The 26782-nt window shown below is 46.6% G+C and overlaps 1 protein-coding gene across 6 annotated transcripts in view; it reads left to right on the forward strand.

The window, feature by feature from the left end:
• Nucleotides 1-26782, forward strand: part of TRIM55 (tripartite motif containing 55) — a 192930-nt gene that overhangs the window by 119962 nt on the left and 46186 nt on the right. For 3 of the 6 annotated variants that reach the window (XR_015878049.1, XM_088469336.1, XM_088469338.1), the window contains exons 8-9: nucleotides 3224-3432; nucleotides 8558-8836. Coding sequence is in view for 4 of the 6 variants with exons in the window: in XM_088469336.1 (XP_088325462.1) it covers nucleotides 3224-3432; nucleotides 8558-8836 (488 nt within the window). In the remaining 2 variants the exon portion in view is untranslated. Of the gene's footprint in view, nucleotides 1-3223; nucleotides 3461-8557; nucleotides 8837-26782 lie in introns of all 6 variants that reach the window. The other 3 variants (XR_015878050.1, XM_088469339.1, XM_088469340.1) reach the window with 2 other exon arrangements.

Consider the following 26782-nt stretch of genomic DNA (forward strand, 5'->3'; position numbering starts at 1 on the left):
GCACAAATAAACGGGAATTGATATCACCAGCGCTCCTAACTCATATAGCAAGGTCCTTGCTCGTCTTCATAGGTGATAGATGTAGCTTTTACACTTCAATCCAGGTGTATTTCCTCCCAAATAATGTAAAAAGCATATATAGTATAACACCCTTTAGTTTTAATACAAGCATAACATCCAATCACATCAAAAAACATCACATAATACAAAAAGTAAAAGTATCAGTTAAAAACAGCATTCACACTGCAATATCCCCATATGGCTAGAGACAGGGCCGTAGCTAGGGTAGTGCGGCCGGTGCCATCGCACAGGACACCACAGGTCAGGGGGCGCTATTTGGGCCTGTTAAATTTCTGTTTATTATCATTCTTGCTTGTAGCTTCCTCTTATTTCATCCCCAGCATCTCCTGGCCTCCCCTATCTCTTCCCTGGCCCTTCCTCATGAAGCCAAGGCCCTTTCTTGGGTACATTATGTCCCTTTGAAAAATGAGGGGGGCGCCAATACTCTTTCTGGCACAGGGCACCAAAAAGTCTAGTTACGGCTCTGGCTAGAGACATGGTAATTACCAGCTGATGGAGAAGCACTGGAAAGTAATTACTACGTCTCTAGCCATATGGGGATATTGCAGTGTGAATGCCCTATATACTGTATGAGTTTAAAGGAGCGCTGGTGATATCAATTCCCGTTTATTTGTGCATTATATACTCAATCCATTATAGCTTAACATAGAGTACTCTACTATTTCCCATCCAAACTACAAGGTACAGCTTTCACAAATGTAGGTGAGTAAATCTCATTTGGTGCAAGAATTGTTTGTTCTGCAATTTAGTTACAAAGGAGAAGTGATGTCCAAAATCTCCAAGTGTCACATAGCATGACATACAGTAGCATGATGTGGCTTCAGTATGACAAGACAATCTCGCTGGAAGCATGAGTGATTAGGCTATGAGGGAAGTGGCCAAAGCCACTTAATGATGGGCAGTGGTCATGTATTGTATGGGGAGTGGGTGCATAGTGAACACAGCCATTTTTGCTTTAAAGTTTGACATCTCTGTCTTTTTGGTCATAAATGATGGCAAAAGTCCTTGGACGCAGATGTCCTGGCCCCGGCAGAAGATTTCCGGCGGCCAGTCTAAGTAAGCCTGGGCAGATGGCTGATGTATGCAACCATTGCGACAATGATCACAATGGTGAGGAATATTTGAGCATCTATGCTGCATCCAAAAACGCAGCATCAATGCTCACTGTGTCCATCTCTGAATCCGGCCCCCCGTTCACTATGGAATAGAGATACATAGCACTTATATATACATTTGGGACCTGTGAGAAGTGTATAATTCACCACCAGGATTCTACAGGAGCTTCTAAACATTATCTAGCCCTATTGAATGGTTAAGTGTGTGGACTTGTCCCTTTTTTAACTATATTTTTGCATTTTTTTATATGACTATTTTTTATGAATGTTATATGTCGTTGTGTCATAATTTTGTAATTTGTATACCAGTATAAAGGCCATCACAACATACATTTCTATGTTTTATTTCCCTATAAGATCTATATTTTATTTCTATGATACTAAGTATCAGTTTTCAGACCCAATAATTACTTAGAAATTCTTATCGCCACTATTTAATTAATTTTCCCCCAAATGTACTAAAAATCACATGCAGAGAAGTGATCGCAAAAACAATAATTTCCCATCTATATCCGAGGCAGTTCTACACATGCATGGTCAGCAGACCACGCATGTGCGGTGGCCATTTCCAAGGAGGTCTCTCCTGGTAATTTTTGCCATAGACTACTATAGGATAATGTCATCTGGCGATGCCATTATCTTATCAGGGAAAGCTACAGAATGTGAAAGGAAAATCTGACAGCTTCATAGTCCCATAAAAAACATAGGGGCTGCAGCTGCTGTCGGAAATGGAAGTACCGCAGCAGATATCTCCAATATTTGCTGCAGATTCTCATTCATACATTCAAGAGATCCTTAATATTTGTGGGTAGCTCCCAAAAACTGGTGTTTTCGGGGAATATCCTGCAAATATTATTTGACAAATAAGACCCTATATCCTTTAGTAAACGATTCATAAGTGTTGTATTAGTTTATTTTCAGAGCATAGTCCTCTAAAATTCTACATTATTAGCAGAAGTAGTTCTGATTACGTGCTAGGAAGTTCGATTACTCTACAATGCTGCAGTGCCAAGCTGAGTCTGCCTCTGGAGATAGCATTTTCCAAGAGCCATGAGTGCCGCCTGGGGTGTTTGCTCAGGTATTACCTGTTGCATCCTTCTTCATTATATATATATATAATATTATATATTTATTTATTTATTTACTTGCTCTCTGACTTGATGCTCTGGTGGAGGCTTCCCAAAGCCTCTGCATGGAGAATCCTATTTAACTAGTATTGTAGAGATACTTGTGCCGCCGCATTACATGTTCTGTTAGCACTACGGTATCTCAGGATGGTAATTAATAGATTAAAATTGTTTTTATGGAAAGACTTTTGAGATTTTTTTTATCATTTTAAATATTTTATATATTAAACTTTATTAGATTTTTTTTTCATTAACATGTAAAACTAAATCCCATATCAGCTCACGCATGCACATCTGCAAAGCAATAAGTTAACCCTTACCACCCTGGTCTTGTATTGCCATTGCAGCCAAAGGCATTTTTTTCATTTAATTTATTTATTTAATTTATTAATTTACTGCATAGTGGGTAGGGATTAGGGAACACTTGCATAAATATGCCGATAATCAGTGAACAATTATTATTTTTTATTAATTTAAACTATTCTAGCAGTCAAGGAAAGACAGACAATACAGTTCTCACCCTTTCACAATCCCAAACCTTTTTTTTTTTTTTATAGCTTCAATGTAGAGTGGTTGAAGGTAGGAGCTAGTAATGCCCTTCATGGAGATAGCCACACCCATGACATAGGCCACACCCCCTGTGTGTAGACCACACCCACATAAAACTGCTCACGCCCCCACATCACAAGTCACACCGCCGCAGCGCTTGTTACACTCCCTGCAGTGACACACAATAGGCCCTTCATAAATTTCAGCTCCAGGCCCATGTGGACATTAATCTGGCACTGCACATACTCACAAACAATTTCTTTAATTAGCATTAATGCAGTCACTAGGGAGAAGGAAACAGTATTAGACAATGCTTGACTCATTCGTACATTCTCCTTACTCATTCCATAGAAGATGAAGAGGAGGAAGAGGAAGCAGGTGAAGGTGAGGACGCAGAGGACGTTCATACAGAGTCTTCTGGTGAAGAGGACCCAGCTGAGCAAATGACTCAGAATCCTCTGTCTACACCTGAGGCCACAGCAACATCCGCCAGCACCACTGAGGAGCAAAGCCAATCTCAGGCAGCAGATCAGCCAGCTCACAGTTCCCCCGTCCCACAAGTAATTTAAACAGCGTAAAACTAAGAATGTAATAATAATTTGTTTCTGTTTCACTTATTACCACATTATTAAACCCACTAAGATTTCAGTGGCTTTACAATACTAGTTAAAACTACTATATAATAAGAAATATCATGTGATGTTTTATGTACAGTAAATTAAAATCTGGACGTGAAATGAACTAACTTTGGAAAAAATATTGGAAGAGGAGTTTATAAATGGATCACTGCCTTACAACAATGATTAGATATTAGCAAAATATTATATCCATCATTTTAGTCAGCCTATGGGGGGCAATTCAATTGGGTGAGGGTTTGCAAAAGGCAAAAACTCGCACACTTCGCCTTACAATCTGCACACTTTGCCTTCACATGTGCACCCGAGATGCGCACAATTCAATTACAATTGCAGATTCACACTACTCGCAGCGAGAGAGTGAAAACTTTGTTAGCAGAATCATGTAGAAGACTGTTAATGGCCATAGCAGGGCCGCAACTAGGGGGGGGCTAGAGGTGCACGTGCACCGGGTGCCAGAACTCAGGGGGTGAAAAAGGGCTGATTCGCGGTGGCTTGGAGGCTGCAGATTCAGAAAACTGCCATCCAAAAATGGTCGCTGCCAAGGAAGAAACAGATGCTAGAGGTCCTTATTGGACCTCTAGTGTCTGTCTCCTCCTTGGCTTCGGACATTTTTTTATCGCCACTTTCAGCAGATTTCATGCGGACTAGCCGTCCGCATGGGCTCTGCTGAAAACGGCCATCCAAAAATGGGCACCGCCAAGGAGGAGACAGATGCTAGAGGTCCTATTGGACCTCATAGCAACGAGCATGAAACCCCCTGGCAATGAGCATGAAACCCCCTGGCAACAAGCATGGAACCCCTGGTAATGAGCATAAAACCCCTGACAACGAGCAGGTAATTTTAAAGTAATTAGAAGCCTTACTGTGGAGCATAAAATGGTGTTGGGCAAATATGTAAATGGCACTTTGGTAATAGGCATTACAGTGTGTGGCATAATGTGTAATGGGCATTATGGTGTGTGAAATAATGTAAGTCACTATACCAAGGACGTCTGACTAGTGCACTGCCTTATGGAGGAGCAAGGACAAAATCCAGGTACAGGAAGGGAGGGGCCCAAAATTGCTGCCTTGCACCGGGTGACAGATATCCTAGTTTCGGCCCTGGCCATAGTACTGTATGCTTTTTAAAGGTGTCAAATGGCTGATTTGTGCATTTAAAAACATCAAAAATTAAAAAAGGTAATAAATGTAAAAAGCTGTAGAATTTTGTTTAATTACAAAGGAATTAAATGGAAAATGCAAAAAAGTAGGAGAAAAGATGCTTTTGGGGTAATTTGAGGCAACTTTAAAACATGTAAACAAATGATAGAAAGCAATAATTTTTCTTATAAATAACTACTTTCATTAAATTTGGGGTGCATTATTTAGCTAAAGAAAAAACTTATTTTGGGGTAATTTGAGGCCATTTTTTTTTTCACCCCAAAAATGACATGTAAATTCACTGAAAAATTCCAAATGCCTAATTGGTCATTAGGGGGGTTATCCGAGGGGTTCTGAAGCAAATCCCGACTTTTTTACCTTAAAATACAGATTTCCCCAACCTTTTCACCTGCTCAGGGGGGTGCGAACAAAAACAGGCGAATTTACTCTGAAAAAGAAATGCGTCTTTGGAATTGAAGGCGAATTTGCAGTGATTTCACCTTGCGGGACCAAACTCGCACCTAATTGAATTCCCCCCTAAAGGCGCATATCCACTACATGATATAAATGGACAATTGAACTATAACGACATCGTTATCATTCATTCGTTCATTAAACCTGCAGTAAATATCCGTCAGCGATGCGCGCTCCCGCTGGTCATTGTCGGCGTCTGTCATCGCCAGAACATACTGCCCAACCTGATGATATCAACAGGTTGTGCATGTTCGGGGATGAGGCAGGGTGTCTACACTGAACGACATATCATTCAGTGTGGGCACAACATCCACTGCACAGTATAATGAACGATTGAACGATAACGATGTCGTTATCGTACAGTCGTTCATTAGTCGGGTAGTGGATATGCACCTTAAGTCTTTTTCTAAAGTCTGCTAAGTAGGCATATAATGTTTTCTCTACAGATGGTACCATCCAAGATGGTACTGTACTGTCATTTATACTGATAACCTAATAACATAAACATGTGTAAGTCTTCTGTATAAGTTAATGTTCTTGTACAGCAAACCACAAATCTGTACTTATAATGATAATTCTCATCCATTAGAAAAGTATAAATATCAATCAAAATAAGTCATCCCAATGCGATTTTAATCAATGAACATTTACTGCTGAATGAATGCAGAGTCTTTTAAAAGGAAAATGTTTATGTAGGTAATTAAGTGGCTTGGTCATTATATGAAATCACACTATGCTTTTGTGCTTTTGTAGGATGATAAGATATTACACGGTACCTATATGTGTCTATAGTGAGGTGACTTTGGGGTAGATGTACAGTATGAAGCAGTGAAAAGCCTGGAGAAGTGTGCCAGTGGAGAAGTTGCCCATGGCAACCAATCAGCTTTCAGGTTGCATTTATCAAGTACAGTCTATAAAATAATAAGTAGGAGCTGATTGGTTGTCATAGGTGACTTTTCCACTCTTTTCTCTGCTTTACATAACTACCCCTTAGGGAGGTATTTATCAATCATTCAAAAAGGGACAAGCAACAACTCAGATTCTAGCTATCATTTATCTAGTACATTCTATAAATGATAGTTATAATCTGATTGGTTGCTAGGCAATACCTCCACGTGTCCTCTTCAGAAGGTTTGAGTGAAGCAGCTGACTCAAGCAGTAAGATTTGGAGGGAGTTAAATAAAGGGAGTATATTAATATTACCTGTTTTATTCATTCAAAAGACTGGAAAAGGATCTAATAATGCTTATAAATGAAAATGTTTTCTTTAAAATGCACATCAGTTATAGTTATGTGATAATGCCTACAGTAGCTAATATAAGGGATGAGCTGCAGATTAGCTAGGATCTCACAATGAACCATACCAATATTTTGTGTGAATATTATATTAAAAATTTATTTCATTTGCTTCTTGTTTCAGTTTTAGATTTACCTTTATTTTGTCTGTAATGCTGACTATTTGCTGTTTTCTTATCGCATTTATTTTCCGCGTGTCTCTTACACAGCCATCTCTAACAGCTGCCTAGGCTTGATGGTGTGAATGACATTAATGATTGAAGGAAAATTACTGAACTGGCATTAATTAGGAATCATTATCATTTGTGAATAACCTAATTTATGTTTGTCCTGGTTGGCTTCCAGCAGCTTGTGAATAATAATAATTATAATATTTTATTGTGTAATGTGCAAAGTTTCTGAAGAAACAAAATTACTTGCCAGATTATCCATCAGATAGTTCAGGGTTGATGCTGAATTGGGCATGTGCCATTTTGTGTACCATTTAAATAGGCAAATTGGCGCTAGGCATGCCCAGAAAACCAGCAGGATGTGAATCCACTTTTGAAGATTTACATAATCCGAAGCAACTGCAGCTGACTCTAGAGGCGGGACAGGAGAGGGAAGGATCTATAGCAGGCCGACTATAGTTACAGTGTGTCCAAGTAGTTGTAAACAAATGCAGACTGGCTCAGAGACACTTAAGTATGCCCGTCAAAGCCGTGTCAGTTGTGGGTTCATGAGGGTTGCTGCTGGTGATGGTCTTCAACACTAGCTAGCTCCTTCTGATTGTCTTATTGAGATTAAAGGGTAGATGTACTAAGCCATTGAAATAGACAAAGTGGAGACAGATAAAGTACCAACCAATCAGCTCCTAGCTGTCACTTTACAGGCTGTGTTTGAAAAACGACAGTTAGGAGCTGATTGGTTAGTGCTTTATCTTTCTCCACTTTATCTCTCTCCGAGGTTTAGTACATAGACCTCTGAGAGTTGTGCTTGCAGTATTACAAAGGTTTTCTACATGTTATTGAAACCGAATAGTGAATGTGAATTTTGCAAGTACAAAAAATTGTTAAAAGCATGTGTGTATTGCACTTATAGTAAATCAATACATTGGTGAAGGTCATTAATTAAACCACTTATGTAAGGTATTGCTATGGCGCCCATACACTACTATTTTGTATCCAGATCTTCCAGATTAAATTCGGGAGAAATGGGGTACATTGACTAAACGGTGGCTTTCACAGCGCTGTTTTGCTTTTTATAGTATTCCTGTTATTAATTTGCCGCTTAAACATGCCTAGAGGCGGAGGCACCACTTAGTAAGTTTACCCGTATGTGTCCCCCACGCTGCCCCACAGTGTACACCCATTTATAAAGTGCCTATTGCCTAGGTCAAGTATATGAACCTTTACTTTGCATTTTTAGATTATTGTTCTTTTCCAAGCTGTGTAAGGTGTAATGAAGAGGAGTATGCTGTGTTTTTGAGTATGTGGCTCATACAACATTGAAAGAGAATAATTATTTCTTTCTTTCACTTTAGTACAGTGGTGTCAAACTCAGGCAACCCAGCTGCAGTGGAACTACACATCCCAGCAAGCTATTAGGGCATGCTAAAACTGTGGCAGGGCATGCTGGGATATGTAGTCCCACAAAAGCTGAAGGTCCCAAATTGGACACCACTGCTTTAGTAAGTGTCTGACACATGAGATCATGGAATACATAACCTACTAGCTGAAAGGCTCAGTCCATGTCCGCAGCCAACGTTAGACCCTATGTAAATAATGATTTTGCTTGGCCTAGCTCAGGGCTTCTAACAACTTCTTATACCACTATTTATTTCTGACCTCAGTATACATTGCGTGTCATTGTGTCAGATAAATGTCTGCTCCACTCTATTACATATGTTGAGTTTTATCACTGTCTCTTTTTGTGTCTGCTTGTAATCTAATGCAAGCTTCGAAAATCAACACTACTATAAGCTGCACTAAGGTTTAGCTCTTAATCTTCATCTATAACATAACTTATTTTTATCTTTGGATGGTGCTCGCTCTGCGCTGCATTACCTTATAAGCTGAATACGTGCACAGTGTATAGAAGACTGACAGTCGCATACCAAAAGATAACAATACTTTCTATTTTATCTGTCCTGATTAAGGGTGGTGTTGAGCCAACTGGTATTCAACAGACTCCTAATGTTCAAGTGCTCACAGCTGCAGAAACCTCAGATAAATTGTTTTACCCTACCTGGTATAGGAGCCAAGTACAGCAACAATTCAAACCAAACAAGGTCCTGTTGAGTGATGTTATGGGTCAAGTAGGTCCTTCCATTCCTCAGGAAATGACTGTAAGGAAAGTAGACCCAGCAGCAGGAACCCTAAAGGAACATGTGGCAGTGGCTGGTAAGAAAACCAGCTCTTCTGCAGATATCCCACAGGTCAGTGATCATCTCCATGTTGCATTTGTGTGCTATCACCGCGCTGTGCTCGTATAAAAAGGATAAATTGCTATTGTATGTTACCATTGCGCTGTTTTACGGATACATGAAATATAGAACAGTTGCAAAGGTGAAAATGTGGCTCCTGCTTTCGGTTGACTTTATAAAGTAAATGTGTTTTTTAATTAGGTTTTTTGTTATTTGCTTTATTGTATTGTGTTTAACATTGCCAAAAAAGTGGATAACTATCAGCGTCCTATTTAGATCCTTCAGATACTGGTATAATAGACATCCTGCAAGAAGCAGTATGGGTTCTAAAAATATGTCAGTGGTTGTAAATCTTTATTTAACCCACTCACTTTCCTGCTCCTCTACTTGGCAGTGTAAGTAGTAGGGGTGTGCACCGGACACTTTTCGTGTTTTGTGTTTTGGTTTTGGATCTGGATCTTTCTTCGTGTTTTGGATCTGGATTGGTTTTGCCAAAACCACCCTTCCGTGTTTTGGGTTCTGGGTTTTGTGTTTTGGATCTGGATTTTTTCTTAAAAAATAAAAAAAAAACGCTAAAATCACATAAATGGGCCTTTTTTTGTTCCTACGCTATTAATAACCCCAATAACATTAATTTCCACTCATTTCCACTCTATTCTGAACACCTCACACCTCACAATATTGTTTTTAGGCCAAAAGGTTGTACCGAGGAAGCTGGATGACTATGCTAAGCGACACAAGGGGGCGGCACAAACACGTGGCCCATCTAGGAGTGGCACTGCAGTGGCAGACAGGAAGCCAATCAGCGTTATGGTGCCCATTTGCATGTAGCACGAACCCGGGAGATCCGTGCTACATGCATCTGTGTGATTGGCACAGAGCAATGACAGGTCCGTGAGACCCGTCTGTGCTGCTGTGGTAAAAAAAAAAAAAAAAACCTGTGTAAAAAAAGAAAAAAATGGCGTGCACCCCCCCAAAAAAGAGCAACCAGCCCCGGGCATTAGTAACCCAGTGCTGGGTGTGCTTAAATACAGGGGACAAATGACGTAGGGGTCCCCTGTACTTAAGCACAACCAGCACCGGGCTAGTCAGAACCAGCGCTGGTTGCCAAAATACGGGGGACAAACGACGTAGGGGTCCCCTGTATTCTGCGCAACCAGCTCTGGGCTCTGATCCGGTCCTGGTTCTGGAAATATAGGGGACAAAAAATGAGTAGGGTTCCCCTGTATGTTCCAGAACCAGCACTGGACTTTTTCTAGCGGGGGGCTGATGCCACAGCCAGGGGAGCCCTTTCACCGGGCCCCCCAGCCGCAGCATCAACCCTGACCGCTAGTCAGCCCAGGCCGGGGATCCCTGGAGAGCTGGGGACCCCCCCAATAAAGGGGTCACCCTCTCCAGGGCACCCCAGGCCCAGGCTGATAGCCCGGGGCTATCCCCGCCACCCCTGGTGGCGGTGGGTGGCGGGTTGATTGTGTGGTGTGGTGTAAATAAAGAATATCAAACATTGTCTTTACAAGTAGAACTGCAAGTCCCAGCTAGCCTGCCCCGCATGCTGGTACTTGGAGAACCACAAGTACCAGCATGCAGGGCATTAAGGGCCCACTAGTACCTGTAGTTCACCTGTAAAAAAAATGTTTAAAAAAACACAGGACACACACACCGTGACAGTATAAGTTTATTAAACATACATACACACACACACATGTACACATACTCACCTATGTAACCTGTAGCATCGGTCCACTTGTCCGGTAAAGTATCCCTAGGGGACCTGTGAAAAAAAACATACTCACCATCTCCTATGCGAGGTTCTGTCCTCTTCGTTCCAAAGTAGGCATCCCCGGACTTGGCAAAAAAAAAAAACGAAAACGCGATCCACGAACTTAGTACCGTTCTATAGAACGGTACTTCCCGAATGAGAGCTTAGCGGCGGGGTATCACCATGGAAACCCCGCTGCTAAGCGTTCATTGGCTGAGAGAGGTCATCTCCCGTCTCTCAGCCAATGAACGGCTCCCTCCATTGTAGTCAATGGTGGGAACCGCAGGGTAAACTTTAATAACCTTGCGGCTCCCAGCATTGACTACAATGGAGGGAGCCGTTCATTGGCTGAGAGAGACGGGAGATGGCCTCTCTCAGCCAATGAACGCTTAGCAGCGGGGTTTCCATGGTGATACCCCGCCGCTAAGCTCTCATTCGGGAAGTACCGTTCTATAGAACGGTACTAAGTTCGTGGATCGCGTTTTCGTTTGTTTTTTTTTGCCAAGTCCGGGGATGCCTACTTTGGAACGAAGAGGACAGAACCTCGCATAGGAGATGGTGAGTATGTTTTTTTTCACAGGTCCCCTATGGATACTTTACCGGACAAGTGGACCGATGCTACAGGGTTACATAGGTGAGTATGTGTACATGTGTGTGTGTGTGTGTGTGTGTGTGTGTATGTATGTTTAATAAACTTATACTGTCACGGTGTGTGTGTCCTGTGTTTTTTTTAAACATTTTTTTACAGGTGAACTACAGGTACTAGTGGGCCCTTAATGCCCTGCATGCTGGTACTTGTGGTTCTCCAAGTACCAGCATGCGGGGCAGGCTTGCTGGGACTTGCAGTTCTACTTGTAAAGACAATGTTTGATATTCTTTATTTACACCACACCACACAATCAACCCGCCACCCACCGCCACCAGGGGTGGCGGGGATAGCCCCGGGCTATCAGCCTGGGCCTGGGGTGCCCTGGAGAGGGTGACCCCTTTATTGGGGGGGTCCCCAGCTCTCCAGGGATCCCCGGCCTGGGCTGACTAGCGGTCAGGGCTGATGCTGCGGCTGGGGGGCCCGGTGAAAGGGCTCCCCTGGCTGTGGCATCAGCCCCCCGCTAGAAAAAGTCCAGTGCTGGTTCTGGAACATACAGGGGAACCCTACTCATTTTTTTCCCCTGTATTTCCAGAACCAGGACCGGATCAGAGCCCAGAGCTGGTTGCGCAGAATACGGGGGACCCCTACGTCGTTTGTCCCCCGTATTTTGGCAACCAGCTCTGGTTCTGACTAGCCCGGTGCTGGTTGTGTTTAAGTACAGGGGACCCCTATGTCGTTTGTCCCCTGTATTTAAGCACACCCAGCACTGGGTCACTAATGCCCGGGGCTGGTTGCTCTTTTTTGGGGGGGGGGGCACGCCATTTTTTTCTCTTTTTACACAGGTTTTTTTTTTTTTATTTACCACAGCAGCACAGACGGGTCTCACGGACCCGTTAGTGCTCTGTGTCAATGACACAGATGCAAGTAGCACGGATCTCCTGGTCCGTGCGTGCATCTGTGTCATTGAAATACACAGCAGCACAGACGGGTCTCACTGACCCATCTGTGCTCTGTGTCACTGTCAATCACACAGATGCATGTAGCACGGATCTCACGAGTCCGTGCTACATGCAAATGAGCACCATAATGCTGATTGGCTGAGAGCCGTGACAGACGGCTCTGTCAGCCAATCAGCACTTTGCCCATTAAAGGCAAAGGCATTTTTTTTTAAATGGCCGCTCGAGGCAAAACCTCGAGATCCGACAGCAGATCTCGAGGTTTTGCCTCGGGAGAGGGATCCGGGGCAGACAGGGAGATCCGAGCTTGGGCTCGGATCGCCCCGGATCCCCGAAGTTCGGGTGGGTTCGGTTCTCAGGGAACCGAACCCGCTCATCCCTAGTAAGTAGGGAAATAAATATTCTCCCAGTCCGCTGACCCCTGCTAAGAATCCTTCCAATCATAGCTGTGATTAAGGGCTAGATTCTGAGTCGGATGGATCTCTGTGCACAGGCGTAAATGGGCGGTTTTTGCATACAGCGCATGTTGAGTAAGACGGAACTTGGCCGGATCTGTCTTTCTGTGAATTAGGGAGTTGTGGAGCAGCAACTGGGCAGCGATAATAAGATCACATGTGACCCCCCTGACTTGTGGGAGTGTCATGGACGTGTCATTGGTGTGTATCTATAGCTCCACATGCTTCTGAGCGTAAAGGGATGGGAGTCCGGTTTATGACAGATCTCTCACCTAGGACAGGGTGTAAGTTCAAAAATGCGTTAAAACTCCAGAAAATTCTGTTTTGGGGGGTTTTACCAGATTTCTCATATGTACCAAACTCTGGAAAGTGATACATTCCAGAGTTTGGACTTGGTGGGTAACGCCAATCAAATCCCTCCCAGCTCCACAGTGCATGCGTCAACTTGCATTTGCGCAGAATGATGCCAGAAGGAGTTCTGGGTCATAAACCTGGAAGTCCCTCTATCGCTCTTACCGGGAGAGCTGTCCTTTGCGATTTTCTAGGTACATACCGGGGATATTATCATCGGTATGTACACGATAAGTGTATGGTATTGCGGATGCGATGCTAAGTACATCCCACCCCAAGCATGGGGCTGGCGCAATTGCTGATACTAATGATAACGACTGCTATGGCTGACGTAAAATCAGTGGGCGGGGGGGGTTCCCACTTGCAGATGCACAAACCGCTGTATTAGCCCTAAGGATTTTAGGATTAGCATAACATAGTAAATCAGGCTTCTGCTGCACTTTGTATGCAACTCAGGATCAGCACCTATGTAATTATTCCAAATAAATTCACATTCTTAATAAGCTACATACTGTACACAAACATCACTTAACATTCAAGATTATTTATCTGGCATACATACATTACAATTATTACATACATACACACAATTTAATATTTTTTATATTACAAAAGACGGTTCTACAATATATTTGAGAAACAAAATGTTATATAATATCTATAAAGTACATTGATAAAAACACAAAACTCAGCACTCGCCATTGTTAAATCACTCACCATAATACATAAATAATGGGGTTCTGGTTCATGGATTGATCAATGCATATAAGCCTGCAGCCCACATCACGGGACCCCATTTCTCTGCAGGTCCTACACTATCTGTCATACTCATGGGAACCTGGTAGCTGCTATCATAGAGTTTAAACAAAGGTACATAAGGTGCATGGTGTATAGCTGTGTGGACCGTGGTTTCAGTGTCCTCTCAATTTCCTTCTCTTGCCTTTATATGGGGAGATGTATCAAGCCTTGCAGAGAGATAAAGTGGAGTAGTTGCCCAAAGCAGCTGATCAGCGTCTAACTGTCATTTCAAAGACTGTGCTAGATAAATAACAGTTAGAAGCTGATTAGTTGATTTGGGCAACTTCACCACTTTATCTCTCTCCAAGGCTTGACACATCTCCCCCATAGTGTTTCTTTTATCTGACATCTTGGTCCAGCTGGTGAGCCATTGAGGGCCTGGTTCTGATTCGCATTCAAGACCAAATGCGGCTGCGTCTAGTGATTTGTCACATACTATGATATGGGATGCATACTTATCTTTGCATACAGGAGCTGATTCAGATCCGCTCGCTAGGATGCGAATGCTCGTAGCTTGCCGATATTTGCAATCTGCGCATGCGTATGCATCGCAATGAGTGTGCGCGAACCAGTGCGGGAGATCGGGATGCGTTCACTTGCCCAGCATAGACAGCCCAGTTGAATGAGTGACAGGAGAAGCCGTTTGTGGGTGGTGACGGGCTGGCCACTGGAAATGGGGGAGTGGAGGTGCGAACGCAGGCATGCCAGAGTGTCTCAACACCGTTTCAGAGGCATGCATAATTAAAAGGCAGCGTCATAGTACACCTCACCTGGTGGGATTTCACTCTGAAGTGATCGCAGTGCTTGCGGCAGGGTATGGTCAACCTCAAGCGCTGCGATCACATGCGATGGTGTTCGATGTACCAATGTAATCATGCACTTCCTGGACATGACGTGCGCAAGTGGGCTTCTTATGCATGGCTGGTGGGCGTCTGTATACATTAAGTGATCGCACGCCAAGACATAGTGGGCATGCTAATGCGTTGCCGTGCGATCACCTGCCTTGCTGGGCATGCGCTGGATTTGCATACACAGGGTGCAAGCAAACACATCTAGCGAGCGGGTCTGAATGCGCTCCACAGTACATACAACTGAAAAGGAGCACCCTAGCTAGCTCTCTGCGGACGCTTAATGTACATTTCTGCATGGTAACTGGACAGTGACAGGGCAAATGCACACAAGAGAAATGTTTATGTGTGTGTCGGCCTATCTCATGGGTGTGTTGTCAGAGTTACTATTCTGAGACATACGTTTGCAAAGTTGACGCACAATTAAGTCAGATCTCATAAAAGACACTGGCTAAACAGTTCCCTATCATGAGTGTATCTTGCACACATCTGCCCCCAGCCATAATACATGGGTGTACTCTATAACCCCAGGTCTGTCTGGTGGTACTTGTAGTCCTGCATTGTATCAATGTTGAAGCATGTTTTCTTATTTCCTCACAGGGATTAACACTCTGCTTATCAATTCTGACTTTATTTATGATACTGTGTCATCTCTGGAATCAAATTCAATACATGATACTTTCTATTATGGGTAGGAAATACTTTGTTTTATTCATTTACTAACAGGTCATCTTCATCGTTTCTCTAACTAGTTTGAATAGGATGTGAGCTTGGAAACGGTTTAACATTAAAACAATGTGATCGCATACTACTACTCAGTACCTTTTATAGACTCTGTATAGTTTGAAGGTTTACTGTATATGGTTATTAGGTTTGTAGTGGTTTCTTTTTCTTATTCAGCATTCTATGTATAATAATAGTGGACCTGATGCAAAGCTGTACACAAGTCAGTTTGTGGGGCGTATCTTGCATGTTTTCACACATACCCTGGAACCAGGCGTAAACAACTTCAGTGCATACACATCTCAGGCGCATCTCCACTTGCGAAAGAATTGGTGTAATTGGGCAATAACTGGGCGTTCTCACGAAGGCCATGCTCAGTGAGGGCGCGTTAACAGGATTGTGAGCCGTGCAGGGTTGTGCGTAACTGGAAATTCGTCAGTTTTCAGATGAAACTTTCTCAGAAGAACAGCTATGAAAATAAGTACGGATTGGAGCGGTCTAGCTGCACAGCTATGTACTAGTCTTCTGCATACGGGTGAATAAACCTCGTGTGCATGCAATGCAGGAACAATTCCGACTGACTTGCATTCTAGTCTGCATGGGCCCAAGGGTCTGATTTACATGCATGTTTCTTTGGCTGTTTCTTGAGTCACACATATCTTAGGATATGTGCGGAGTTACTTCTACTGTTCTAGTGTACATCTGATGGAAACATTTTGGCTTTCATCATCATCAATTTTGAAACTTGCACCTAGCCTTTGAGTCAAACAGACCACACCTAACTATAAGGGGCACGGTCATCTTTTGTCTCCATACTCCTACTGCACTATACTTACATGTGCTTCCCCCTGACACAACTCTCCAAGCGCAATGAGTTGCAAGCACAAGATACATACAGTATAACTCAATGTATGGAGGCAAGTTGTGCGCAGACCCACGGGGTACCTGGCTCACAGGATTTATATGGCATATATGAATTAGAATATCAGTTTCTTCTGTTACCATGGTGCAGAATGTCTACCATCTTGAAGTAAAGAAGCAATCAGGAAAGACAATTGGCTGCGCCATTCTAGGAACTGGCATGGATATGGCATTGAGTTTTTTCTCAAGCTCTGAATTTCTTCAAACTCCTTAAATGTAGCGCTATCTAAATTTAATAATGCAAGTTTTGCAACTATTCTCTCTAGGGGGGAGTCAGGGAGATTGTTACTATTTCAGGGAGTCTCCCTGACAATGAGGGAGAGTTGGCAAATATGGGCTAATACTGAATGACTGCAGTACAGCTTGCACTGAGCGTTTTGAGAAGACAACAGGTACAGTAGTCGAGTCAGTATGATAAGCAGCGGAAAGTTGCTAGGGATCCATTTAAGAACGAGTCATAACCCCTTTAGCCAGTTATGACATCCATTCAATATTTAGCACACTGTTTATGATTGTACCGCTTACGCCACCTATAGATGCCGGCAACAGGAACCCAGCAAAATTTGCCTCCAGTATATACTATTGTTATTAAATGGAGCCCTTAGACCAAAATTAGATTTATGCCCCAGAATGATGTGTGTGTGGGCCGTCCTTCCAGCTCATCAAACAGATGTGCTCACAGAGAAAGTAAGTTCGTATCTCTTCACGTCCTCTCTGAGCAGCAGTGTATTATGCATTATATGTTATGTATTTCTTTGGAAACACATATATGGAAACCCCCTATAGAAATGATTTGTTTTGTTTAACGATCCCATCAATTTAAAATAAAAAAAACAGAACACCCATGTGACCTGAAGTTATTCAGGCTATCATTTCTACTCCATAAGTCTGTAGGTCTGTTACAGTACATCAAGCTATTACCAGATTCTAATTCAGAGGAAAATGTTCATGGTCACTACAAGATTGTGGGGGTCTATATTGTTATAATTTGGATAATTGATAGTCCTACTTTCATTGTATATTTCAACATTTTTTAAAATTTGACATAAGGGGCATCAGTATTCACACCACCCCCCAAACATTTAAGAGTTTCCATAAGGAAAATTAATACCCAGGCATTTTACATTTTACTTTAACAAATTAACTGTTAGGTTTAACATTAGGTGTGATTATAGGTGATTATTTTCTCACCATAGAGCATTGCCTCCCTTATACATTTATACCATCCATGTGATTTCTCTTGGTTTATGGAATGTGCTACTGCACTACTTCCATGATGCTCCATTACATGAAGCATCTATCCTTTACCAAGATGGCTGCCGTTGGGTAGTCAGTGCATGCTCTGAGGGGGACCCTGCTATAATCTGCTATACGGCCTACATACATGACCGCTGTATGCTCTGCTCCATCTCTACTACTTGGACTCATTCACTGCAATAAACCCAAGCTCCTAGTTAATCTATCCGGCTGCTGTGTCTACAACAGGGCCGGACTGGGACTAAAAATAGGCCCTGGCATTTTAAAGCACACAGGCCCACCTCGCGTCAGCACCTGGCTCCTGGCATAGACTCCTCCCCTTACTAATCCTGACTCCTCCCACATCTTAGTCTATGCGCTTACACATATAATTAATATTAGAACATAAAAGTGTACATCATTCTCTGTATTAAAATACACACAAAAGAGCACATCCTGCAGGAGATTTAAACATGTGCCATATTTAAACATTTGGTATTTGGTTAGTTCTGTTCGGTAAAGCTGCGCTACATTGGTATATGTCACGCACAAAGTAAAGGAAAGGCATTTTCCCAATTGACAAAGGCCTAGCCTAGCAGTTGTAGAGGATTAGATAGTGATCACTGTAGGAATTTTTTAGGGCAGGGGAGCTGAGCAGAGGAGGACACGTCTGTGCCACCAAAGCAGAGCTGTTACTACACATTTTGATGCCCTGTAGACATAAAGAGCTTTGGTTTCCCCCGACACAAAAGAATATGGTAGTATGTGCACCGTAGGCGCGCGTAAAAAAAAACAGTTGTGTTTTTGCTGAGAAGGGGCGTGAGCACACAATAGTACCCCCAATTCAAATTATTCCATACCATAGTGCCCCTTTGTCACATTACACTGCAGAGTAGTGCCCCTCATTCAAGTTACACACGGTAGTGCCCCTTACACCCAGTGATCGCGCTAAATGAAAAAAAGTGTGGGTCCCAGGGACCCCTCACTTTAAAAAAAAATGGGGTCCTACTCCATAGTGTTGGGTCCTATGAGAATTTATGCCTCACTGCGTGTAGCGCATAAAAAAGCACAGAACAGCAGAAAGGGTACAGACATGAGGAGAATAGGGGGCACTTAGTACACAGAAGAGCAGAAGGGGTACAGACATGGGGAGAGGGGAACAGGGGTCACAGAGGTGGGAAGGCAGAATACACGGGAGAGCAGAAGGGGTACAGACATGGGTAGAAGGGAATGGGGGCACAGAGGTGGGAGGCAGAGTATACGGGAGAGCAGAAGGGGTACAGACATGGGGAGAGGGGAACAGGGGTCACAGAGGTGGGAGAGAAGAATACACGGGAGAGCAGAAGGGGTATAGATATGGGGAGAGGGGAACAGGGGTCACAGAGGTGGGAAGCAGAGTACACGGGAGAGCAGAAGGGCTACAGACATGGGGAGAGGCGAACAGGGGTCACAGAGGAGGGAGGGCAGAGTACACGGGAGAGCAGAAGGGGTAGAGACATGGGGAGAGGGGAACAGGGGGCACAGAGGTGGGAGGCAGAATACACGGTAGAGCAGAAGGGATACAGACATGGGGAGGGGGAACAGGGGTCACAGAGGTGTGAGGGCAGAGTACACAGAAGAGCAGAAGGGGTACAGACATGGGGAGAAGGGTAACAGGGGGCACAGATGGGAGGGCAGAGAACACAGGAGAGCAGAAGGGGAACAGACATGGGGAGAGGGGAACAGGGGGCACAGAGGTGGGAGGGCAGAATACACGGGAGAGTAGAAGGGGTACAGACATGGGTAGAGGGGAACCGGGGTCACAGAGGTGGGAGGCAGAGTACACGGGAGAGCAGAAGGGGTACAGACATGGGGAGAGGGGAACAGAGGTCACAGAGGTGGGAGGGGAGAGTACACAGGAGAGCAGAAGGGGTACAGACATGGGGAGAGGGGAACAGGGGTCACAGAGGTGGGAGGGCAGAGTGCACAGGAGAGCAGAAGGGGTACAAACATAGGGAGAGGGGAACAGGGGGCATAGAGGTGGGAGGGCAGAGTGCATGGGAGAGCAGAAGGGGTACAGACATGGGGAGAGGGGAACAGGGGTCACAGAGGTGGGAGGGCAGAGTATGCAGGAGAGCAGAAGGGGTACAGACATGGGGAGAGGGGAACAGGGGTCACAGAGGTGGGAGGGCAGAGTACATGGGAGAGCAGAAGGGGTACAGACATGGGGAGAAGGGAACAGGGGGCACAGAGGTGGGAGGCAGAGTATACGGGAGAGCAGAAGGGGTACAGACATAAGGAGAGGGGAACAGGGGGCACAGAGGTGGGAGGGCAGAGTACACAGGATAGCAGAAGGGGTACAGACATGGGGAGAGGGGGACAGGGGTCACAGAGGTGGGAGGGCAGAGTACACGGGAGAGCAGAAGGGGTACAGACATGGGGAGAGGGGAACAGGGGGCACAGAGGTGGGAGGGCAGAGTAAACGGGAGAGCAGAAGGGGTACAAACATAGGGAGAGGGGAACAGGGGGCATAGAGGTGGGAGGGCAGAGTGCACAGGAGAGCAGAAGGGGTACAGACATGGGGAGAGGGGAACAGGGGTCACAGAGGTGGGAGGGCAGAGTACACGGGAGAGCAGAAGGGGTACAGACATGGGGAGAGGGGAACAGGGGGCACAGAGGTGGGAGGGCAGAGTAAACGGGAGAGCAGAAGGGGTACAAACATAGGGAGAGGGGAACAGGGGGCATAGAGGTGGGAGGGCAGAGTGCACAGGAGAGCAGAAGGGGTACAGACATGGGGAGAGGGGAACAGGGGTCACAGAGGTGGGAGGGCAGAGTACACGGAAGAGCAGAAGGGGTACAGACATGGAGAGAGGGGAACAAGGGTCACAGAGGTGGGAGGGCAGAGTACACGGGAGAGCAGAAGGGGTACAGACATGGGGAGAGGGGAACAGGGGTCGCAGAGGTGGGAGGGCAGAGTATACGGGAGAGCAGAAGGGGTACAGACATGGGGAGAGGGGACAAGGGGTCACAGAGGTGGGAGGGCAGAGTACACGGGAGAGCAGAAGGTGTACAGACATGGGGAGAGGGGAACAGGGGGCACAGGTGGGAAGGCAGAATACACATGAGAGCAGAAGGGGTACAGACATGGGGAGAGGGGAACAGGGGTCACAGAGGTGGGAGGACAGAGTGCACAGGAGAGCAGAAGGGGTACAAACATAGGGAGAGGGGAACAGGGGGCATAGAGGTGGGAGGGCAGAGTGCACAGGAGAGCAGAAGGGTACAGACATGGGGAGAGGGGAACAGGGGTCACAGAGGTGGGAGGGCAGAGTACACGCAAGAGCAGAAGGGGTACAGACATGGAGAGAGGGGAACAAGGGTCACAGAGGTGGAAGGGCAGAGTACACGGGAGAGCAGAAGGGGTACAGACATGGGGAGAGGGGAACAGGGGTCACAGAGGTGGGAGGGCAGAGTACACGGGAGAGCAGAAGGGGTACAGACATGGGGAGAGGGGAACAGGGGGCACAGGTTTGAGGGCAGAATACACATGAGAGCAGAAGGGGTACAGACATGGGGAGAAGGGAACAGGGGGCACAGAGGTGGGAGGCAGAGTATACGGGAGAGCAGAAGGGGTATAGACATGGGGAGAGGGGGACAGGGGTCACAGAGGTGGGAGGGCAGAGTGCACAGGAGAGCAGAAGGGGTACAAACATAGGGAGAGGGGAACAGGGGGCATAGAGGTGGGAGGGCAGAGTGCACAGGAGAGCAGAAGGGTACAGACATGGGGAGAGGGGAACAGGGGTCACAGAGGTGGGAGGGCAGAGTACACGCAAGAGCAGAAGGGGTACAGACATGGAGAGAGGGGAACAAGGGTCACAGAGGTGGAAGGGCAGAGTACACGGGAGAGCAGAAGGGGTACAGACATGGGGAGAGGGGAACAGGGGTCACAGAGGTGGGAGGGCAGAGTACACGCAAGAGCAGAAGGGGTACAGACATGGAGAGAGGGGAACAAGGGTCACAGAGGTGGAAGGGCAGAGTACACGGGAGAGCAGAAGGGGTACAGACATGGGGAGAGGGGAACAGGGGTCACAGAGGTGGGAGGGCAGAGTACACGGGAGAGCAGAAGGGGTACAGACATGGGGAGAGGGGAACAGGGGGCACAGGTTTGAGGGCAGAATACACATGAGAGCAGAAGGGGTACAGACATGGGGAGAAGGGAACAGGGGGCACAGAGGTGGGAGGCAGAGTATACGGGAGAGCAGAAGGGGTACAGACCTGGGGAGAGGGGGACAGGGGTCACAGAGGTGGGAGGGCAGAGTACACGGGAGAGCAGAAGGGGTACAGACATGGGGAGAGGGGAACAGGGGGCACAGAGGTGGGAGGGCAGAGTAAACGGGAGAGCAGAAGGGGTACAAACATAGGGAGAGGGGAACAGGGGGCATAGAGGTGGGAGGGCAGAGTGCACAGGAGAGCAGAAGGGGTACAGACATGGGGAGAGGGGAACAGGGGTCACAGAGGTGGGAGGGCAGAGTACACGGAAGAGCAGAAGGGGTACAGACATGGAGAGAGGGGAACAAGGGTCACAGAGGTGGGAGGGCAGAGTACACGGGAGAGCAGAAGGGGTACAGACATGGGGAGAGGGGAACAGGGGTCGCAGAGGTGGGAGGGCAGAGTATACGGGAGAGCAGAAGGGGTACAGACATGGGGAGAGGGGACAAGGGGTCACAGAGGTGGGAGGGCAGAGTACACGGGAGAGCAGAAGGTGTACAGACATGGGGAGAGGGGAACAGGGGGCACAGGTGGGAAGGCAGAATACACATGAGAGCAGAAGGGGTACAGACATGGGGAGAGGGGAACAGGGGTCACAGAGGTGGGAGGACAGAGTGCACAGGAGAGCAGAAGGGGTACAAACATGGGGAGAGGGGAACAGGGGTCACAGAGGTGGGAGGGCAGAGTACACGCAAGAGCAGAAGGGGTACAGACATGGAGAGAGGGGAACAAGGGTCACAGAGGTGGAAGGGCAGAGTACACGGGAGAGCAGAAGGGGTACAGACATGGGGAGAGGGGAACAGGGGTCACAGAGGTGGGAGGGCAGAGTACACGGGAGAGCAGAAGGGGTACAGACATGGGGAGAGGGGAACAGGGGGCACAGGTTTGAGGGCAGAATACACATGAGAGCAGAAGGGGTACAGACATGGGGAGAAGGGAACAGGGGGCACAGAGGTGGGAGGCAGAGTATACGGGAGAGCAGAAGGGGTACAGACATGGGGAGAGGGGAACAGGGGGCACAGAGGTGGGAGGGCAGAGTACACAGGATAGCAGAAGGGGTACAGACATGGGGAGAGGGGGACAGGGGTCACAGAGTTGGGAGGGCAGAGTACACGGGAGAGCAGATGGGGTACAGACATGGGGAGAGTGGAACAGGGGGCACAGAGGTGGGAGGCAGAGTAAACGGGAGAGCAGAAGGGGTACAGACATGGGGAGAGGGGAACAGGGGTCACAGAGGTGGGAGGGCAGAGTGCACAGGAGAGCAGAAGGGGTACAAACATACGGAGAGGGGAACAGGGGGCATAGAGGTGGGAGGGCAGAGGACACCGGAGAGCAGAAGGGGTACAGACATGGGGAGATGTGAACAGGGGGCACAGAGGTGGGAGGGCAGAGAACATGGGAGAGCAGAACATGTACAGGCATGGTGAGAGGGGAACCGGGGGCACAGGTGGGAGGGCAGAGTACACAGGAGAGCAGAACATGTACAGATATGTGGAGAGGGGAACAGGGGGCACAGGTGGGAGGGGAGAGCAGAACATGAACAGACATGGGGAGAGGGGAACAGGGGGCATAATGGAGCTGGAGAGCAGAATGAGTACAGAAATAGGGGAAGGGTTAGGTTTAGGTACGAAGGGTGGAGGATTAGGTCTAGGCATGAAGGGGGGGAGGGCTAGGTTTAGGCACTAATGGGGAGGGTAGGGGAAGAAGGGGGGAGGGTAAGTATGAAAAGCTCCGTTTTTAACAAACAAAAAAAATTGGTGAAAAGTGAGAAAAATATGGGAAACAATATGTGTATATATAGTTCACACTAGCTGTAAAGTACACAGTTAACAACACTCAGGCACACAGTAAACAACCCTCAGAGAGGGCTGTTGCAGCAATCCAATAGAACATGTTGTGGATATATAAATAAGCATATGGGCCCTCATTCAGAGCCGTACGCTCTGAGCAGAGCGCACGCTCTGAATGAGGGCCGGCCTCCATGAAAATGGAGCGTCCTCCTGGACGCTCGTATAGCTGTGGGTCACCACCCACAGGCTATACGAGCGTGCATTTTGATGGCCGCGATGGTCGTGACCATCGCAACCATCGAAACTGCGAGCCGGAGCCTGCGGTTGAGGTTTTCAACCGCAAGCTCCGGAGTGATTTTGGCTCTATCAGAGCCAAAATCACTCCCACTGACATCACTAGTGATGTCAGTGGGCCGGCTTCTGACGGGAGGCGTTCCTGTGGGAACGCCCCCGTCAGGGAGGCACGCCCCCGGCACAACTACCAAAGGGGGCGTGCTGTCAATCAACATCGACAGCACGCCCCCTTTGATCAGACACAACGAGCGAAGGACTTTCCTTCGCTCGTCGCGTCTGGCGCATGCGCACGACGGAGCTCCCTCCGTCGTGCGCATGCTCAGTCCAGAACATCGACCCACTTGCGAGCGGACAGCCGCTTGCGAGTGGGTCTGAATCAGGCCCATGGTACAGTACACAAGCCTCCTCCTCTATCGTGCCCAGTCACCAGCAGCTTGTAGAATCTCAGCCATATACACAGGGGCGGCCTAGCCCAAATTTTTTGGAAAGCAAATATATTTTTTGGTGCCCCCAGGCATATTATTGCGCGTGCCCTAAAACAAATTAAGGGGCCGTGGTCTCATGGAAAAAGCCATAATCATTACACATACCCCTTTCTCGTCACTCTGGGAACAGTCCTTTCCATACAGTACTCCCAGTATGCAATGCCCCCAGTAGTGGTCACCCTTATGCAGGCCCCCAGTAGGGCCCCCAGTAGTGATCCCCCCTATGCAGTGCCCCTTATACAGTGCTCCAGTAGTGGTCCCCCCTGTGCAGTGACCCTTGTGCCCCCAGTAGTAAGCCCCTTATATAGTGTCCCCAGTCGTAGTGCCCCCAGTAGTGGTACACCCTATGCAGTGCCCCCAGTGATAGTCCCCCCATGCAGTGCCAATAGTGGTACCCCTTATGCAGTGCCCTTTAAATAGTGGCCCAAGTAGTAGTCCCCCACCCTATGCAGTATCACCAGTATTGCCTTTTATATAGAGCCCCCCAGTAGTGATCCCCCGATGTAGTGCCCCCAGTATTGCCCTTTATATAGAGCTCCCAGTAGTGGTGCAGTGATCCCAGTGGTAGTCTCCCCCCTATGCAGTGCCCCTAGTAGTAGTCCCCTCTCCTTGTAGTGCCCCTAGTAGTAGTCCCCCCTTGTAGCCCTTGTGGTGCCCCTAGTAGTAGTCCCCCCCCTTGTAGTGCCCCTAGTAGTAGTCCTCCCCTTGTAGTGCCCCTAGTAGTAGTCCCCCCATATGCAGTACCCCCAGTAGTGGTCTCCAGATGCAGTACCCCTACTAGTAGCCCCCCCCTTGTAGTAGTAGTCCCCCTAGTAGTAATCCTCCCACAGTAGTACCCCTAGTAGTAATCCCCCAACAGTAGTACCACCCCTGATGCAGTGTCCCTAGTAGTAGTCCCCCCCCTTGTAGTAGTAATCCCCCCCACAGTAGTGCCACCCCCCAGTAGACACACACATAATGAAAAAAAACCAAAAAAACACTTAACTGAAAGGCAGGGGAGGCAGCATGCAGGTCTTGCCCGGGATTTTGCCAAAATAGCTGCTCCCTGTTACTAGAGGTACAGCTGGTCCTCTAGCATCTGGCAGAACATGGCAAATGAAGACCTCTCAAATGGCAATGTGCTACGATGTCTCCTATGTGGCGGCGGCCATTTTGGGAGAGACAATTTCAATAGTACTGTATCTATGTAGATGGACAGACCGGCCCACGCAGCCATCGGCCCTTCTGGCATTTGCCAGAAGTGCCCGATGGTCAGTCCGGCCCTGGTCTACAACATTACTTTCCGCTGGTGCCTACTATTTATTAACTGTGTATACCACAAAATAATTCACACATGTCAACAATATCTCAGTGTTTGTAGTTATGTATTAAGCAGCCCATAAAAACAAGTCATTAAGGGGCATAGTCATCAAAATCCACATTTCAGATGCGGATAACATGTCATAAATTCGCCCAAATTTGCCCTGTGATATTCGAATACATCACGTATCAGATATCACATGCAGGGACAGAGCTTGCAAGTAAACTCTGTCCCTGAAAATCCCATTCAAGCACTTCTCAGGGTTTCTTTTTGCAAAAAACATACCCTGAGAATGTGCCTGTGCATGTGCCACCAGATATCCCTCTGCTGTCTACCCCCACCAACCCCTGGCCCTCCCTTCCCAGATCTCCCTTTCTGCTCCAATTAGAAAATAAATCAAATAAAAATGATCTGCAGGATCAGTGTGATCGGTGTCTCCTTCTGTGTGACCCGGTCAGCTGATCTGTGCAGTATCAGGCTGAGATGTTGTGACAGTCATGGCCAGCATCTCAGCTGAGGTCACATAGATTAGATGACCGGGTCACATAGAAGGAAACAAAAGCTCCTCCAATTGCCCTTTCATACATTACTGTGATACTGGGTCCTTAATGCCCCACATGATGGTACTTGTGGTACTGGTACTTGTGGGCTGGTAATGCATGTGGGGGGGCACATATTTTTTTTTTTACTGTTACCTTTTTTTAAACACACAGAAAGATGCACGGATCTCAAGAATCTGTGCATCTTTCTGTGTAACCCGGACCTGCTCAGGCTAGATTCGCTATCCTGCAGCAGGTATGGTTTTTTTGAGTTTTCACAAGTAATAGCGTGCAAGTGAAACATTTGTACACTATTACATTGCCTGAGTTGTATGCTCACAATGGCAATACATCTGGATGTGTGTGTTGCCATTGTGAGTTGCAGGAGTGTGAGAAACATGCGAGTTTGCATGTTCTCACACCCTATTACATAGAGTGAGTTCTGAAAATGTGCGGGTATAGCTCTATAATTACTCATTTTCAAAACTCACACCCTATTACATCTCGCCCCATGTATCTGTTATTAGAATTACATTGAAAAACTTGAAATACATAATCAAACCAAAGATTTGCAGTGATGTGGTAGCACACTCTGACCTATTTTGAGTATAGGAAAGTAGAAAATAAAATAATAATGATAATAAAATTGTTAATTTGTATTAAGATTTT

Source organism: Taudactylus pleione, unplaced genomic scaffold (genome assembly GCF_031769625.1).
Source record: "Taudactylus pleione unplaced genomic scaffold, aTauple2 ptg000090l, whole genome shotgun sequence".
NCBI lineage: Eukaryota > Metazoa > Chordata > Amphibia > Anura > Myobatrachidae > Taudactylus > Taudactylus pleione.